Raw genomic sequence first — 17787 nt, 5'->3', positions numbered from 1 at the left:
AAATGAATCATAGAATCATTCAGTTCACTATTATCAACAGTTGTATTAATTCAAAATATCACTGGGCTTTATTCCAAATTCAACTTATGGAATTTAAGCAAAGTTATTGTTGCGTTAAAAATACATTAAATTTAACAAACATTAGCATTAACCTAAGACAGAAGAGACCGAAACCGCCTACCCTGATGGGAAAACCAGCAACCAATCAGTCGAATTTGGAACAGAGCACATGGCACCCTAGAAAAAAATGTTTAATTCTGCGTAGGTAAATTGAGGAGGACGTTTTGCCCGTGCGGTAGGTAGGTGACGTTGCGTGATTTGGATAGTTGGTAGGCGATATCTTCGGCAGCCTCGATGCGTCGCAACTCTACTAAGCCCTCGCCGGCGCTTCCGAACGACTTGGCCAGAAGGACGGCCGCCTGGGCATCTCCCTCTGCCGCTATAACAGCTGCCTTCTTCTGCTGCTCCGCTTTCTCTACTAGGAAACGTGCCTTCTCGGCATCTTGCTGCGCTACTTGTTTCAACTCGACAGCCTGTGTGAACTCCTTGCCGAATGTCAAGTGAGTGATTGAAATGTCATCTAGGATGAGGCCAAACTGACCAGCTCTTTCAGTCAAACTTTCACTCACTTTTTGTGACACAAGCTGGAAGAAAATAAATTGATTTAAGTCCGATTGTAAAGTAACTTTCAAAAATAAACTCTGTGGATGTCTGTGTTACACACAGCGCCATCTATCTAGTTTCAACCGTACTAATAGAGGTCTCATCGACCGAGAGAACTATTGGCTTCTCTACTAGTTCGGAGTTGTATGGATAGATGGCGCATTCAGGGATGTTGCCCCTCGACACTGCTTTGCTCTGTAGACGTGTAACGAACTATGAACCAATAAACGAAACTTCTGCAAAAATCACATATTTCTATCCCGCCGCAACAGCCTGCTTAAAAAACTAACTTTCAATTTGAAATATACCTAAGTAGAAGGGTGTCAGTTTGACCAGAAAATAACCAAGATTAGTATCTAGAATTTTACTGATAGGAAGATGCCCAAGTTCAACCAAGGAGTTTGTTTATCATGCCATCCTGAATAGCCTTAATTGTCACTTTCAGCTTTCACTACACAATAAACAAAGTCTTGGACGGACAGACTGAGAGACATGGAAAAACATAGGGATCTTTGTAGGAATACCCTAAAAAGTGTCATAATGTAAAAGAATTGCCTTTGGTGACATAACTTGTATTTCATGTACATTCCTATTATAAACAAGAGTGCTCTTGTTTCATCTTATAAAGTCCAAATTCGATTTTTTAAAGGGCCATTTGCAAAACCCAGGATATATTAGCAATAGTAGGTCAAGACTCAAAATAAATTTACCGTGTTTCAAATAACATCAGAATTGGATTTGCTAACTAACTTTACTCCTTAGCTGTCAGTTTTAAACATCTGTAATGTTATTTGGAATGCATAGTACCCACAAATGGCATTATGAGTCTAGACAAATAAATATATAAGTTGGAGTGAGCTGGATGATAATGATAACGACACACTAGCTGTTTCACACTCCTGATTTAGAAAGAACAACAGAAGAGCATGAGAAATGTGAATTACTCTTCTTAATTAGATTACTTTTCGGATAGGATGGCTACTGTGACACGCGTTTTTCCATTCCGCCATGAACGTTTCAGGCCAATAATTTATAAAGAATATACTTGAATCCCGAAAGAACAAAAAAAAAATATCTCAATAAATAGATAGTATAGTAGATTTCGCAATAATAAACCAAAATCACTTAAAAATATATTATTATGTATTAAAACAAAAAAGATAAATTTTAATCTCATCAACTTTCATCGCGTAAAACGGAACTCTATTTCAATAGAGCTTGACTTTGCTTATCAACCAAATCGATTCCACAATCTTGTCAAAAGTTTGACTCGTATCATCTGTCAATTAGTACGAGAGGCCTGCGTCTTTGTATTGAGTGTTTCGTATTGTTTGATGTTTTGAACTGTTACTTTGTTATTCAATTTTGTTATTATGGTTTTTGTTAATTTTTTTACCATTATTAGTTTTGATATAGTGCCAAAGAAGACCTCATGGTTTGTGAGATCCCGATAGACAAGCAAAAACACCTGCTACGCGGGTGAAGTCGCAGGCAAAAACTAGTTAAAAATATAAACTATCACTAATAAAATCGATTACACACCCTTAGCATATTTAATCGAGAATCGCAATAAATCGATTCGAATTTACATTGTCACACCCCTTATAAACATTAATTTTATGCCTTACCTCTCTCTGTGTGATAAGTTCACCAGCATCAAACTGAGCAACCACTGATTTCAGGACCTCTCCTGTGATGGAGGGCAGCACCCTTTCGTCATAGTCCACACCAAGGATGGTGTAGATCTTTGGCAGCTGGTCAGGTAAAGGCCTGAACAAGATGCGGAGGGTGATATTTACATTCTGGAGATCTGTGAACAAAAGCATATTCACAAAGATGTTTTTATACAGGTCAGGGCCCTGAGCACCAATGCAAACATACTTTATGGATGGCCCTTAACATAATTTTACTAACAATGCTGTAAAATACAGGTATTTTACAGGCTACATTTAAAATTTTGATTAGTTCTAAATCCTGCATGTGAAAAGTTGCAAAACCACTATGCAATGTTGCCCATTAATGTAGCCCACTATATTTTGCGGCAATATGCGCTCATGCAGTTCCGCTCTGTTGTTGGTGACTAAGCCCAATTTTCTGTTTCATTATATTTTAATACGGCTTATATCTGTCAAATTTCATTTGTCATTTAGGTACAGCACATCTCTAGTGGAAATAGTTCAGTGGAGCGAATATGGGTAAATGAAGCGTTTCTATTGGATCATGACAAACATCTCTGGTGGAAACGCAGCTTAAAGAGTGAAATAGTGAAAGATATACAAATTTACTTCCATATTTATAGTGTGCCACCTTCTCCCTCCAAAGATCTGATTATAGTCTTGCGACTGATGGCAGATAAGGTGATATTGTAGCTGGGGGGATATTGTATCTGAGCCGTCTTTTGGCGTCATGTTCTTCTCGGCCATTTTCCGTTGTGTTCGCCAGGTTTCACACAACACACATAAACATGGCGAACCTGGCGTCGTAAGGATAAAAATAATAAAAAAATATATATAGTGTCAGTGGGTTACCCCAGGCAGACAACAGCTTTGAGGTGCCCATTTAATGGAAGGTGAGTAACCACCTACTTAAAGTTAATTTTATAGCAAAGATAAGTATTTATTATTTTAATGCATAACCTGGTAATCATGTCCACAGCATCCTACATCCTCATTGTGTATTAGGAGACCTCTTTAGCTAAGCCCATCTCATTTATATGTACCAAAAGCCTCTTCATGCTGGCTTGGGCCCCAAGAATGATCACAAACCCGTACCAACATAATAATAATAATCTGACCAAGTTCAAGCTTACTATTATACTTTTTGTCAGAAAAATAAACATGGTTGAAATAACCTAGATGTAGAGCATCACAGTTGGAGTTTTTAAACTTAACATTAATGTCTCAATTTAATGCTGATGACTCACCTTTGCTGCCAGTGACTGTAGGAACATTTCTGGGCCTTGATCTGATGTCAAAGATGATAGGTCTTTGCACCCACGGAATGAAGAAGTGGGTGCCCTCGCCAACCACCAAATTCTTGACACCAGCAAATCTGTCGAAGATCACAGCTCTATGGCCACCATCAACTGAAAATGAAAGGTTTACACATCAATATCTACTTATTAAATATAATTCTAGAGCACACGTTTTTTTAAAGCAAAGTAGTTCTTAGCCCGTTGAGCATTAAATTGCATTAGAAATACACATAAAATGCTGATATTTATGATATATAAAATGAAAAAGGTTAAGTTAAAGTATGATAATAGAAATACATAATGTAATGATAAAAGTAAATGTGTAAGTACCATTGTAAAGTGCGGAATTGACTACTCCTCCAACTAGGGCCATGCCAAGCCCCACTTGGCCAATACGGTTGAATAGTTGCGCAGCCATATCTGGAAAGCACAAGTTGTATTTTGTTACTTATCTATATCTGTGATGCTCGAATTCAATGCGGGTGTTTATTACAGAATCATTAAAGTTATTGAGTCATATCATAAGACCTCTTGATATCGAATAAATCGAGTAATAAATCACTCCAATTGGTCACAAAAATGTTGTGCTCCTGGCACTGTGTAATAAATGTGAGAGAATTTTCGTAAATTTTATTTAGAAAGATTCAAATATTGATAAGATCTCAACCATTGCACATAACCTAAAAATTATCATGACAAGATTTCACAAACGATATATAACTGTAGTATTCACTATAACTCACTTTGATTTTAGTAAAATTATGTTTATACTACGCTAATAATTTGTAAATATTTGTAACAATACGAAAACAACAGTAAAAACCTCAAAACTCTTGCACAACCTTTCGTGAAGCAAGCAGCCCGACGAACAAACCACAGACTAGACTAGATTTTTTTCTTAATTATTTATTTTGTCAACCTTGGAGTATTGGAAGTTAAGCCCCCTGTATATTATATTTCGGAGATTATACTACTCTTTGGTTAAGCCAATTATTATTAAGCCGCATTCACATTTATGTGTCGTGTTGTGTCGTAAGAACGGTATCGGTTTATCTATTCAATTTAGGCTACAACAAGCACTTATGAATGTCAAAAAAAATCTACCACTGGTTGAAAAACCTCTGCTGAGAAGAATCCGGCAAGAAACTCAACGAAGTATGTATACTTTTTTAGTACATCACAAGTTTATTTTTAACAAAGTAGGTTGCGTATATCTGATGCAGTGTGTTGTGATGGCTTGTGTTGTGTCGCATCACAAACTATCCCGGTCCGCGTCAGAATGGGTGAGGTACGCGCAGAGACACGACACAATGTGTTGGACTAGTGTGTACGCGCCCGTGTTCGTCGTGTGCGTCATAACACGTCACATAAATGTGAACAGTACCTAGCCATTACGACAGAGAGCATCATCACAATCACAACACAGTACGACACACAAATCTGAATGCGGCTTAACTCTTTGGTGGCTAACTAGCAAGTTTTCTTTTTAAAAGGTGGGAAAATAAAAAAGAAATCGAGTCATATATCAGATGAAATCGGAAAATACATTTCTCCCTTCATATTTTTTTTTTTTTTTTTTTTTATGTTATAGGGGGCAAACGAGCAGGAGGATCGCCTGATGGTAAGCGATTACCGTCGCCCATGGACACCTGCAACACCAGAAGAGTCACAAGTGCGTTGCCGGCCTTTAAGTAGGAGTACGCTCTTTTCTTGAAAACTTGAAGGTCATAGCGGTCCGGGAATACCGCAGGCGATAGCTCATTCCAGAGTTTGCTGTGCGAGGCAGGAAATTTCTGGAAAAACGCACAGTAGAGGACCGCCAACCATCTAAATGGTGAGGATGGAAGTGTTGTCGCGTAGGTCGGTGGCGAGAGGATGCGGCAGGGATCAACCCGAATAACTCCTCGGAGCACTCCCCATTGTACATGCGATAGAGGATGCACAGTGAAGCTACATCTCTACGCAGCGCCAAAGAGTCAAGTCGATCGGAAACTCGTTGGCAGCCGACTATTCAAGTCGCTCTCCGTTGTATGCGGTCCAGAGGGAGAAGCTGGTACTGGGGAGCCCCTGCCCACAGATGAGAGCAGTATTCAATATGTGGGCGAACTTGCGCCTTATAAAGATGGAGGCGGTGGGCCGGAGTGAAATACTGTCTTGATCTGTTGAGCACGCCGAGCTTCTTGAAGGCTAACTTAGCCTTACTCTCTAAATGGCCGCGGAACTGGGCTTCACTCGAGATGTCGATACCAAGGATTCCGATACTGGCTGTGGTAGCTAGGGAAGTGCTTTCGAAAGAGGTGATGCGACAAACGCAGACTTTTTTGTGGTAAACGCGCAAACCTGTGTCTTTGTGGGGTTAAAACGGACTAAATTAAGTCGACCTCATTCTGAAACTTCTTTAAGGGAAGTCTCAATTTCAGACACAAGTTTGTTTCGGCACTCTATGACGTTTTCCCGAGAAATATTGGCGCGGCCAGTGTAAGAGGCATCAACCGTACTATCATCCGCATAACAGTGAATGCCGACAGTTGGCAGCATATCATTGATATGCAGAAGGAACAGCGTAGGCGATAGCACACAGCCTTGAGGAACACCAGCATTCACAGACATGGAGTCAGAGCATGCGCCGTCAACTATTACCTTTATGCTTCTGTCCGTTAGGAAGCTGCCGATCCATCCGCATAATTTCTCGGGAAGCCAAAAGACGGAAGTTTTGAAAGGAGTGCTTTGTGCCAAACCCGATCAAAGGCCTTCGCTACATCTAAGCTAACAGCCAATGCTTCACCCTTTGTCTCAATCGCCTGTGCCCAACGATGTGTCAGGTAAACCAGAAGATCACCAGCCGAGCGGCCGCTACGGAAACCGTATTGTCGGTCACTCAGTAGTTGGTGATCCTCTAGGTACCGAAGGAGCTGGTCGTTGATAACGGACTCCATTATCTTCGAGAACAGGGACGTTATGGCTATTGGCCTATAGGTAGATGGGTTGGAGCGGTCTCCTTTTTAGGTATCGGGTGCACCAGAGCAGACTTCCATGAGATCGGGACTACGCCAGAAGAGTAGGAGAGCCGAAAAAGACGCGTTAGAACCGGAGCCAACTCAGGAGCGCAAGTCTTCAACACTATCGGGGGATTCCATCGGGCCCATTCGACTTATGGATATCGAGGGAGAGAAGTGCTCTACGCACTGAGCTTTGGTGGAACCGGATATCCGGCATACAGCTCTCACACCGCGGTATAGTCGGCGGCGTGTGTCCCCCGTCATCCAAAGTCGAGTTGAACGCAAAGAGTTTAGCTAGAAGATCAGCTTTATCCTTTGCGTCGTGGGCCAACGAATCGTTACCCGCATGTAGAGGCGGAAAAGATGGCGTGCAGAAATTCCCCTGAATAGCTTTGGCAAGAGACCAGAACGCACGAGTTCCCGAAGGGAGACGCTCTAGTCTCTCGCCAATTCTACCAATGTGCAACGTAGATATAGATCCTGATCCTATATTACCCTATCCAAATTCAAAATTCCGTAATATTTTTTTTTTAATTCCGCTTCGTTTCCTCACTTTGTAATTGGCACAATCGTCTGTTCTAACCGAACTTGTATATTGCCATAAAAAAAATAATCGGAAAATACGGTATTTGACAAGTCCTTAATTTGCTATACTTTAATATTATTCTGAAAATATAAATATACAGAATAGTGTTTACGTTTAGTGTCCTAATTATACATTACTTTTTACGTGGAAAATATATTAAACAGACTGAAAACTGGATTAAAAGATATTATGGGGAATCTGCTATAGTCTCAATACACATTTCATCTGAATGAGTTTGTCATAATATCTTGCACAATATTTTAAGTATGAAAAAGCTTGGGTATGGGTATCGGTGCCGCGATTGCTAACAGCCGATCAAAAACGACACCGCGTCAACTAACTTTATGCTTATGCCGTTAAACGCCAATCCTGCATATTTTGAACCCCCAACCCGAAAAAAGGGTGTTATAAGTTTGACCGCTATGTGTGTGTGTCTTTGTGTCTGTTTGTCTGTCTACCGTGAGCTCACTCATATTAAATATAATGCCCGGATAACTCACGTTTAAATCGGTTTAGCTTGTTTCGGGCTAATCCGTAGCCCTTCGTCTTCGGAGCAACGGACTCAGCGGCTTGCAACACGCGCAGCCGCTTGTGTGCAACACGCGCAGGCTTGTGTGCGCGTGTTGCAGCAGCCGCTGAGTCGCTTTCCGAAGACGAAGGGCTAAAATTTGCCCGAAACATGTCGAGCTAAACTCGATTTAAGACGTGAGTTATCTTTGTCTCAATCGCCTGTGCCCAACGATGTGTCAGGTAAACCAGAAGATCACCAGCCGAGGGCCGCTACGGAAACCGTATTGTCGGTTCAGTATTGGTGATTCTAGGTACAAGGAGCTGGTGGCAACAGGATCCATTATCTTCAGAACAGGGATTATGGCTATTGCCTATAGGTAGATGGGTTGGACGGTCTCGTTTTTTAGGTATCGGGTGACCAGAGCAGATTCCATGAGATCGGGACTACGCCAGAAGAGTGGAGAGCCGAAAAAGACGCGTTAGAACCGGAGCCAACTCAGGAGCGCAAGTCTTCAACACTATCGGGGGATTCCATCGGGCCCATTCGACTTATGGATTCGAGGGAGAGAAGTGCTCTACGCACTGAGCTTTGGTGGAACCGGATATCCGGCATACAGCTCTCACACCGCGGTATAGTCGGCGGCGTGTGTCCCCCGTCATCCAAAGTCGAGTTGAACGCAAAGAGTTTAGCTAGAAGATCAGCTTTATCCTTTGCGTCGTGGCAACGAATCGTTACCCGCATGTAGAGGCGGAAAAGATGGCGAGCAGAAATTCCCCTGAATAGCTTTGGCAAGAGACCAGAATGCACGAGTTCCCGAAGGGAGACGCTCTAGTCTCTCGCCAATTCTACAATGTGCAACGTAGATATAGATCCTGATCCTATATTTCCCTATCCAAATTCAAAATTCCGTAATATTTTTTATTAAATTCCGCTTCGTTTCCTCACTTTGTAATTGGCACAATCGTCTGTTCTAACCGAACTTGTATATTGCCATAAAAAAAATAATCGGAAAATACGGTATTTGACAAGTCCTTAATTTGCTATACTTTAATATTATTTGATAATATATACAATAGTGTTTAGGTTTAGTGTCCTAATTAAACATTACTTTTTAAAATATATTAAACAGACTGAAAACTGGATTAAAAGATATTATGGGGAATCTGCTATAGTCTCAATACACATTTCATCTGAACGAGTTTGTCATATCTTGCACAATATTTTAAGTATGAAAAAGCTTGGGTATGGGTATCGGTGCCGCGATTGCTAACAGCCGATCAAAAACGACACCGCGTAACAACTTCTGAGCAATGCTTAGCCAAATTTAAACGTAATCCTGATGATTTTTTACGTCGAGTCGGGACCATGGATATAAATATAAATCCATTATGATACGCCAAGGAGTTGTTTAAATTGATTATTAAACAAAGGTAAAACAATAAATAGCCTTTATTATGCTATTTTGTTGGAAAATTTAACGTAGTAGTTTTGAAAAAACTACCACATCTGGCAAAGAAAATAATTTTTCATTAAGATAATGTCCCTGCACAGCATCGACAGATAATTGCGCTATAAAATACTGCCAACATTCACACTATTCTCCAGATTTGGCACCATGTGATTTTTAAATTCCCAAACCTAAATAATTGGCTTGGCGGGAAAAGATTTTCATCAAATGATGAACTCATAGACATAGACATAGACATAACTTTATTTCGACATCGAACTTAAAATAATACATAATTCATAGCTGAAACTGAAGCGTATTTTTTACAGCTTGACAAAAAAAATTATTTTTGGAGGGGTCGAAAAAGCTGGAACATCTTTGGACGAAATGCATCGAACTGGAAGATTATGTAGAAAATTAAAAATAAAATATTGAAAGTTTTTTTTAACTCAAGTCATTGACGCAACAAACCACTCTCATTTGTCCTTAAAAAAAAAAAGAATTTTGAAATTCAGCCCACAATTGGTGGAGTTATCGCGTAACAACACACAAAAAAACCTACAGACGAATTGACAACCTCCTTTTTTGAAGTCGGTTGAAAATCAGCATTGCTGATTTGTCAGCCTTTTCCGCTTTATGTAAAGTATTGTGTACCTTGTTGCTTTATCTTGTTACTTTCTTTGACTTATATGCCAAACAAACATTTTTTTTTACCAGAGATTTGTCAGGCCAACGCCACGAGATAAAATCTGGCCTATTATCTCATCAAATTAGTAAACATAGGTACCTAACACGGTTAGCGGGAAGCAGACGGCAATTGAAGCAAAAACAAACAAAACTAGCAAGGGGGATAATCGGTCTGCTGAGGGTCGGCCTGGGTGGCTCAATTATGCAATAACATCCATTACAGCAAATCGTTCACGTTGCCTCGCGAAATGGCGTAGGTACTTTAAATTAAAGTAAGTATCTACAAGTTGCAAGTCTAAAAGCCGTGGTGGCCTGGTGGTTCCACCCAGCGTCGGCTCTAACCTTTGATCAAGGTAGAGCAGTACCCTTAGTGTAAGGTTTCGGTTACAAAATACGTCTCGATCGCGTTCGCGTTAAAATCTCAATTTGAAACACGAACATCGCAAACGTTCCGCTAGAGGCGCGAGAAGCGCGATTGACAGTTTATTAGTGCACAAACAAAAACACAACGGAAAAGTTGCGCTTACCACATTACTTAATTATTACATAGTTACTAAACGAAACCCTGATTCAATAAAACATTTGGGAAACATTGTACAACTACTTGTACTATTACTTATTCTGTGGTACAACGAAATAAATATTACGCCAATCAAAACATTCTACTAACCGAAAGTTGGAATTTAATTTTGAAATGTGACTTTATAACAAACAGACCAAACGTACAGTTGGTAACTGTGAGGACGGGAAATAAAACTAAAAAGTTGAAATAAAACTTAATAGGTTGGTGAGTAATATTCGGCGAAACAATTTTCTGCGAAAAATTAGAGAACCCTTCACAAGACATGTTCCATTCTTGCTTTTTCATTACGTTGACCACCTCCACTTATTATTCTATTAAGTATATTATTATTATTATACAATACAACAGGTGCACTGATTCATTCACTGTAAATGTAACTTTGTAATCCTATTTATTTAAATTTATGCAGTTGGCGTGTCTAGAAAAGTAGACCGAAATTGCAAAATATTTTAGTTTTTCCTTGATTTATACACTAAACACTAATTGTATTCTAAAAGCTTCTCTGTCTGTCTGCTAGAAGTGCCTTTGAGTTTTGATGATCGCCCAGTAACTCAGTGAGTGAGGAGTGACAAAATTAAGAAACTTTGACTAGGTATTTATAATTCTTATAAAATGCCTGCTTGGTTACTGAAAATTCAGGTTTATAGTTTTATCCACAAAGAAGTTAGAGGGAGTCGAAAATGGCCTGAACTCACCCTGTACCCTTAGTGTAAGTTTTCGGTTGCAAAATAGGTACGTCTCGATCGCGTTCGCGTTAAAATCTCAATTTGTATGGAAACACGAATAGCGCCTCTAAGATAGCGGAACGTTTGCGATGTTCGTGTTTCCATACAAATTGAGATTTTAACGCGAACGCAATTGAGACGTATTTTGTAACCGAAAACTTACACTAAGGGTCTGAACTGCTTCGAGAAAAGGATGGTACGGCCGTGCCGCTTTATTGCTCGACTTGGCGGGGGCACTACCGTGCCCCTAGATAATATACATTTCTAACTTTTTGTAAACAAGCTAGTTATCGAACTAATGTTCACTCTATTGATTTTGTATCATTCTACATAGATAACATTACTAAGTATATCTTTTATTCGCAATCAAATCCGCGGCCAAAGGGCAGCAGGTAACGCAACAACGGTCAACATAAGAATTAAAAGTTTACTAACAAAAACAAGAAAAAATGACAATCACCATCGTTATGTGGTGCAGTGTGAATGAACCCTGCGACATTGTCCGGCGAGATGTCATTCATTGCGAGGGCACATCCACCTTATTATGTATCTCCCAAACACTGATAGCAACGAAATACCTACTTGCATCGTTATGCAGTCGGGCGTAGACAAACGTTCGTTTTTATAGTTACTGAAACTTAAAAAATATTTTTTAGTTTAACTATTAGCAACTCGCTCTATCCAAAACTGATTTATAGAGCCGTCAAATAAAATTCAATGAACTTTCATTGCATTTTGTTTTGTTTTTCTTTCTTTCGTTCATTGATATCGATCTCCGCAAAGTAACGCCGGATTCAATAAATTAAACAAAATTCATTGAAAGTTCATACAATAGCTTAGAAAAAAAACTGGCCAAGTGCGTGTTGTGCACGCCCAGGATAGGGTTTCGTAGCCATTACGAAAAAATCAAATAATATTTTTCTAAAGATTTCGTATTGTGTACTGAATCTTCCAAGTTTAGGTATATTTTATACCGTAGGCTGCTATTTACTCTTAAACTACTATTAATTCTCAAGCAATCTTAGCCGCTATAATTTTTCTTGTAAATTTGATATATTTACTACCATTCTAAATTTTTTCAAATTTGTCCACCCAAAAGTTTAGATTTTAGAGCACTTTCAAGTTGAATATTTCGCAAACAGATCACTGAATAGAAAAATTGTCTTAGCAACCCCCAATGGATTTTAAAAGACTTATCCAACGATACCCCACAAGCTAGGGTTAGTCGAGAAAAAAATATCAACCCTACTTTACGTCTATGGGACGTACCCTAAAATATATTTTTTTTTACTTTTTTTATTGTACCACTTTGTCGGCGTGACTGATGTGTATATTCATGTCAAATTACAGCTTTCTAGTACTAGCGAAATTATAAGGGTTCCTAGTTGACTACGGAACCCTAAAAAGGACGCCCAGTTCTCCTGATTTTTTTTTCTGCGTACCTAATAAAAAAAATTACAAATCCCCGCCGTGGATCCCCGTGTGAATTTCAAAAAATTCTATTTTTGCACTTTTATGACCCTTATGAAATAAGTCTGACAAGTCTCTGGAGGGCTAGGAACTTACTTTACTACGAAATTCGAAAATCAAAGTTCGTATCGTACCGTCTCTCTCATTCTTGTATTATCTAAATAATATTAGCGACAGCGGGACGGCAAGAACACGAAGTTCGAATATTGCACTTCGTAGTATAGGCCCTGGGCTCTAATAGTTTCCGCTGGGAGACGATGAGTCAGAACATGTTGAGTATTTTAAAGGCATCGGTAGATTTAAGAATGAACTCCAGCCGTTAGTAGCTATTTAGGCATTTTAGAATAAACCAATAATTAACTCAGTACCCGGCCATAAAGATTTGCACATCGTCTTTGGAAAGACTCGGCGATTTTTTTTTTAATTTTTTTTATTCAACTGGATGGCAAACGAGCAAGTGGGTCTCCTGATGATAAGAGATCACCATCGCCCATAGACACCTGCAACACCAGGGGGATTGCAGATGCGTTGCCAACCTAGAGGCCTAAGATGGGATATCTCAAGAGCCAGTAATTTCACCGGCTGTCTTACTCTCCATGCCGAAACACAACAGTTCAAGCACTGCTGTTTCACGGCAGGATTAGCGAGCAAGATGGTGGTAGCAATTTCAGCTTCGTAGAGCGTTGTGACTTTTGTCAGTCGTTGTACATGTGCAATAGAGTACCTACCTACGGACATTTAAATGAAAATATATAACAAAGAGTTGTTGAAACCCCCCCAATTTTTAAACTAGGTATATGATGGTATCTTTACGAAAAAGAGGGGACTATCCTTTTTGTAGTTGCAACAGCTCTCTATAGATATCCGAAGTTTACATGTCATTATTGACGTAAACTAATTAAGTCCACAAAGGTGTTGTATTTATTTGATATAAAACTCGTCGCCAGTGTTCGGAAATCGTTGAACAGCCAATTGTCTTTTTCGGAAGACCGATCTTTGTCGCCGGGTACTGTAACTACTTGTAACTAATAAATATTAGTGAAATATTATTATCTTAACCGACGTCTTAAACGCCCGTTTGTAATGACCGCGTTCAATTTACGATATCGGACCTTTTATTAATAATCACAACAACTATTCTTAGTTATTCATTTGAAAATTGTTGTGCCATTAATAAGATGCGTGTGAAAGTGCCCGAAATGAGGAAATGCTGTTTTTGTATCCCTCTGCGTCCGGGGATCATTTTATTTGGAAACATAAATATTGTAAGTTATCGATCTCTCTCCTACTTATTGGTGGAATATGTCCGGAATCGCGTTGCGAAGAAGGCGTTGGCTGACGACATCGTTATGGGAATCTTAGTCCCAAGGGCGGAGCCACCGTTGTGGGCACGATGGGCATGCCCACAACCCTAATAGACTTTGACGGACACACTTTCAGGGTCTATCGAGATGCTTGGATGACAATGTCTTGATGCGCGGAAAAAGGGAAATAATCAAATTCAAAAGTCGTTCATGCATGAGTCATGCATGATTGTTTAGTAATAGCCTAGTCACTTCTCACTTTCTTCCGCAAGGCTTTTGACGTTTTGACTCTTTATGACTTGGTCTTTTATGACCAGGCGTTCACAAGTGGGTAACAATCGCGAAAATCTTTGACTCTTCATGTATGAGTTGTGCTATAACGTCTTAATCGCATCATCATCATCATATCAGCCGTAGGACGTCCGCTGTTGGACATAAGCCTCACCATAGACCTCTTATTGCTTCGGTTGGAAGCGGCTTGCATCCACCCGCGGCTTTAACTAAATCATCCGTCCATCTCGTTGGTGGTTGTCCTACGCTGTCTTTGCTGAGCCGAGGTCTTCATTCGAGAACTAACGGCTCTGTTCTCCGTGGTACATGACCTGCCCATTGCCACTTCAACGAGCGAATTCGCTTGGCTATGTCGGTGACCCTAGTTAATCTATTGCTGCTGTGATCTGCTGATGATTCTCATATTGCAGGTGATGTCACTTTTTGCCTTGGCTTGTCTGGTGGTGACAGTGGAGCTGAAAAAGCGCACCCTCACCAACGACGCGTCGCTGGAGGCCATCACCTCTACTGTCCTCTTCTGCATCCTGGGCATGAGCGTGCTGCTAAACGCTATGCTGCTTGTTGCCGGTTTCCAGGTACAGATTAATGTCAATTAATATTCCAAGATTAGCACCGGCCAAGGCAACAGAACCATCCTTACCAACTACAATTACGAGTTTAAATGAGAAAGTTTGTGAGATGAACTTCCCTCGGACTTTGGTCCACAGGCATAATATCTGTCTGGAGATAGATCTCTTTATTGCAACCTCTCTCCGGAAGTGTATGTGTTGATGTGTGTTCGTTACTCTTTCACGCCAACACGGCTGGACAAAGGACTACACTGATTTCAGAAATAAATGACTAATAATGGAAAACTACACTGTCCTAAATTTATCACTTCATCTTGGCCTGTATACGTCCCAATGGCGGGCTTGGACCGTGCGGGCCTAGTGCGGATTGGAAACTTTACACATACCATCAAATGTCTTCGCAGCTATGTGCAGGTTTCCTTATGATGTTTTTTTCATCATGGTCATGGTAACTTCAAAAGCAATTTCCCACATAAATTTCGAAGAACTTAGAGGTGTGGGCTCAAACCACTAGGCTCCCATGAATGACTCTATTTATTACATATTAACATAAGGCCGAGAAAGTGCTACCACCACACCACTAATAAACAACCGCAGGTACAACTGGTAAACTAATCATAATTTTAATGATGGCTTTAGAAAGACATCCCAATGCTGCGTCTGTACAACTACTTCGCGTTGGCCACCACTTTGGCTATGCTAGTTCCGGCGCTAGTGCTGCTGTATAAGCAGCAGTTTGTGTCGTGCTGGGCCTCTTTTATCGCTATAGGTAAGCAAACACGGTCTTACTGCCAAGAGTTTATACTATTTTAGAAGCATCATAGTAATATCAGCTCTAACTTTTATGAATCTTGGTAGCGAAAAAATGCCGAAATATAGGTACTTTACTTCTTCCAACTCACTCGTTGCCATTGTTGTTTTGTTATGAGTTAGAATAAGTTAGGTACTTTTCGCCATTTTGCAGTCATCTATAATAATAATATATAACCAATTGATACTTTGGTTAACACTAATTATCTCAGTGACAAGGTCGATAATGGAATCGCAAGGAAAGGATAATTTTCGATTCGTCTACCTTTGGCCCTTTATATAATACACCTACGTACGCCTATTTATAATTTAATAAATACGACAAATGACGCCAAAAAGTAAAATGTATAAAACTACTCTACAAACTCGCATAATTATGACTTAGTTAGGTAATTGCTATATCTGCTAATCGCTATTTTTTATTTATTTCAGTGATGCAATGCTACGTGATAATCCTGGTGCGAAGTGAAGTAGTCAAGCTTGAAATCAAATTGTATGGTCCTGAAGAAAAATGCATTGAACAACCCGAGCAGGTGGTTGAAGTGCCAGACACTGAAACTTTAATATAATTTGTTCTCAATCCATGGCCACATCCGTAACCTCCAAACATCCAAAGTCTGACGTTAATGACGTAATTTTTAGTGAAATTGGACTCCTTAATTAGTTAAAGAGCGCTATAGTTATTAATGTTACTCGCAACCCATTCAGCCAAAGCTGCCGCATTTTGGCCAGATCACGATCGCGCAGTCGTAATGACGAATTAAAAAAAGTAAAGTATTTTTTTTTAATTTTCCCGAGAAGCGCAGGTGCGCGTCCGTCGTGACTTACTTTCCGGCCAGAATTGCCCAAGATAATAATTCCATTGTCATGCATTGTTAAAGAAATGCAATATGAACCGGAGCTTATACAAAGTATGCCAACACATTATTTAAGTTATTTTGGTGGTCAAGAATTCCCCACAAAGAACTTTTAATCGGTCAAAAACCTGTAAATTTCTAATAATTATGTACAAGATAACTGATCATAATTACAGACACCATCTTTGACTTCGGAACTGAAATAATACGAGTTTTATTTATTTAGTATCGACCCGCCCCGGTTTCGCACTGGTGTAACTTTTCTAAAAAGAGATGGAAAATAAAGGCCAGTTCCTAATCAAAAGCACTTCATTTCCCATTTCCTCCATCCAAGTTACACGCGCGTAAAGCCGGGGCGTCACACATATTATGGTTATAAGTATATACATAAACCTTTCCTGATAAAATATCTTATAATTGATTGTAAAAACCGCGTAAAAATCCGTTGCGTAGTTTAGGTAGAGGCGATTTAGCGACCACATGCATTGATTTGAAAATTCTACCTTATTCTTTTAGTAACAAGTTACAATATTCATTGTAATTATTGAAAATACTACTAGCTTTAAAAACAGCCTTTGCTAGGTATGTATTCGATAGCTGCTTTTGATTCCGTGATAGTATGTTCCAATAAATGGGGCCTTATAAAGGGTTAAAACATCTAAGCGTACAGTGGAAAGTGACTATTTTATACTATGTAAAGATTTAGGTAAAACTTTTCCACAAACTCGATAAGCTGTTCTACTAGCTGTTTAACATCTCTAAAAATTAGATTAGGTTCATGAAAATTTATTCTATAAATGAAACTCAAGAGTAAAAATAACAAAAGCCGTTTGCTTGCACCGATCTACAAAAATCACCAAAAAACTTTTTTTAGAACTCTGCCATATGCAAACAAAAACGGATATGTAGTTACTTGGTTAATTATTTTTAGTCTTTCACAGACTCAATTTACAGTAGATTAGGTACCTATCTTAATACCTTATTTGGAGGGGTTATTATTTTAATTTGCTATGTATTACGTTAAATACGAAGGAATCGTTTAAGTAACAGCTGGTACGCGTTGAGAAAAGCCTGAAAACCACAAACGCGGTGGGCGGGGAGTCGGACCCCATGGTTTAAATGGAGTGAAGGCCATCGATGTATGCGGTGTTTTGAAATGTGCATACCAAAAAACATTGGTTACTAGCTGCACTAGCTGTTGCGCCACCTATCGTATCCAAAACTCTTTCAAGTTGGAACCAATAATAAATCACCACAAAATTTTATTTAAATCAGTTGGTTGCTGTTGAGTGGTTTTGGAGATTAGTACCT

General features: G+C 39.5%; 2 protein-coding genes across 5 annotated transcripts; one reads left to right on the top strand and one right to left on the bottom strand.

Annotated features, from left to right (window-relative positions):
* Nucleotides 1-250: 250 nt before the first annotated feature.
* LOC141426456 (prohibitin 1-like) lies at nt 251-4559 on the bottom strand. 3 transcript variants are annotated; one of them, XM_074085369.1, is made up of 5 exons: nt 4480-4559; nt 3968-4057; nt 3587-3748; nt 2292-2473; nt 251-644 (listed from the first exon to the last, which is right to left on the bottom strand). In XM_074085369.1, exons 2-5 carry the CDS (start codon nt 4053-4055, stop codon nt 252-254), a joined length of 825 nt encoding a protein of 274 aa, XP_073941470.1. In that variant the 5' UTR covers nt 4056-4057; nt 4480-4559; the 3' UTR covers nt 251. The 3 variants fall into 3 exon arrangements, with proteins under 3 accessions (XP_073941470.1, XP_073941469.1, XP_073941468.1); XM_074085368.1 differs by having other exon boundaries at nt 4461-4527; XM_074085367.1 differs by lacking the exon at nt 4480-4559 and adding an exon at nt 4381-4478.
* A 138-nt stretch (nt 4560-4697) lies between these two features.
* Nucleotides 4698-16666, top strand: LOC141426458 (uncharacterized). 2 transcript variants are annotated; one of them, XM_074085372.1, is made up of 4 exons: nt 4698-4792; nt 14651-14815; nt 15449-15578; nt 16052-16666. In XM_074085372.1, the coding sequence occupies exons 2-4, from the start codon at nt 14654-14656 to the stop codon at nt 16186-16188; spliced, it is 429 nt and encodes a 142-aa protein (XP_073941473.1). In that variant the 5' UTR covers nt 4698-4792; nt 14651-14653; the 3' UTR covers nt 16189-16666. The 2 variants fall into 2 exon arrangements, with proteins under 2 accessions (XP_073941473.1, XP_073941472.1); XM_074085371.1 differs by lacking the exon at nt 4698-4792 and adding an exon at nt 13668-13910.
* The last annotated feature ends 1121 nt before the right edge of the window (nt 16667-17787 follow it).

The sequence above is a fragment of the Choristoneura fumiferana genome, chromosome 3 (genome assembly GCF_025370935.1).
Source record: "Choristoneura fumiferana chromosome 3, NRCan_CFum_1, whole genome shotgun sequence".
Lineage (NCBI taxonomy): Eukaryota > Metazoa > Arthropoda > Insecta > Lepidoptera > Tortricidae > Choristoneura > Choristoneura fumiferana.
Note: the sequence above shows the minus strand (reverse complement) of the source record. Positions and strands in the feature narration are given on the sequence as shown.

Excerpts from the sequence above, each read along its gene's own strand:
- LOC141426456 (XM_074085369.1), bottom strand. The coding sequence starts at position 4,055 with ATGGCTGCGCAACTATTCAACCGTATTGGCCAAGTGGGGCTTGGCATG. Across the intron at positions 3,749-3,967 it reads CAATTCCGCACTTTACAATG|TTGATGGTGGCCATAGAGCT; the intron begins GTACTTACACAT and ends TTTCATTTTCAG. Across the intron at positions 2,474-3,586 it reads TACAGTCACTGGCAGCAAAG|ATCTCCAGAATGTAAATATC; the intron begins GTGAGTCATCAG and ends TTTTGTTCACAG.
- LOC141426458 (XM_074085371.1), top strand. The coding sequence starts at position 13,824 with ATGCGTGTGAAAGTGCCCGAAATGAGGAAATGCTGTTTTTGTATCCCT. Across the intron at positions 14,816-15,448 it reads TGCTTGTTGCCGGTTTCCAG|AAAGACATCCCAATGCTGCG; the intron begins GTACAGATTAAT and ends TGATGGCTTTAG. Across the intron at positions 15,579-16,051 it reads GGCCTCTTTTATCGCTATAG|TGATGCAATGCTACGTGATA; the intron begins GTAAGCAAACAC and ends TATTTATTTCAG.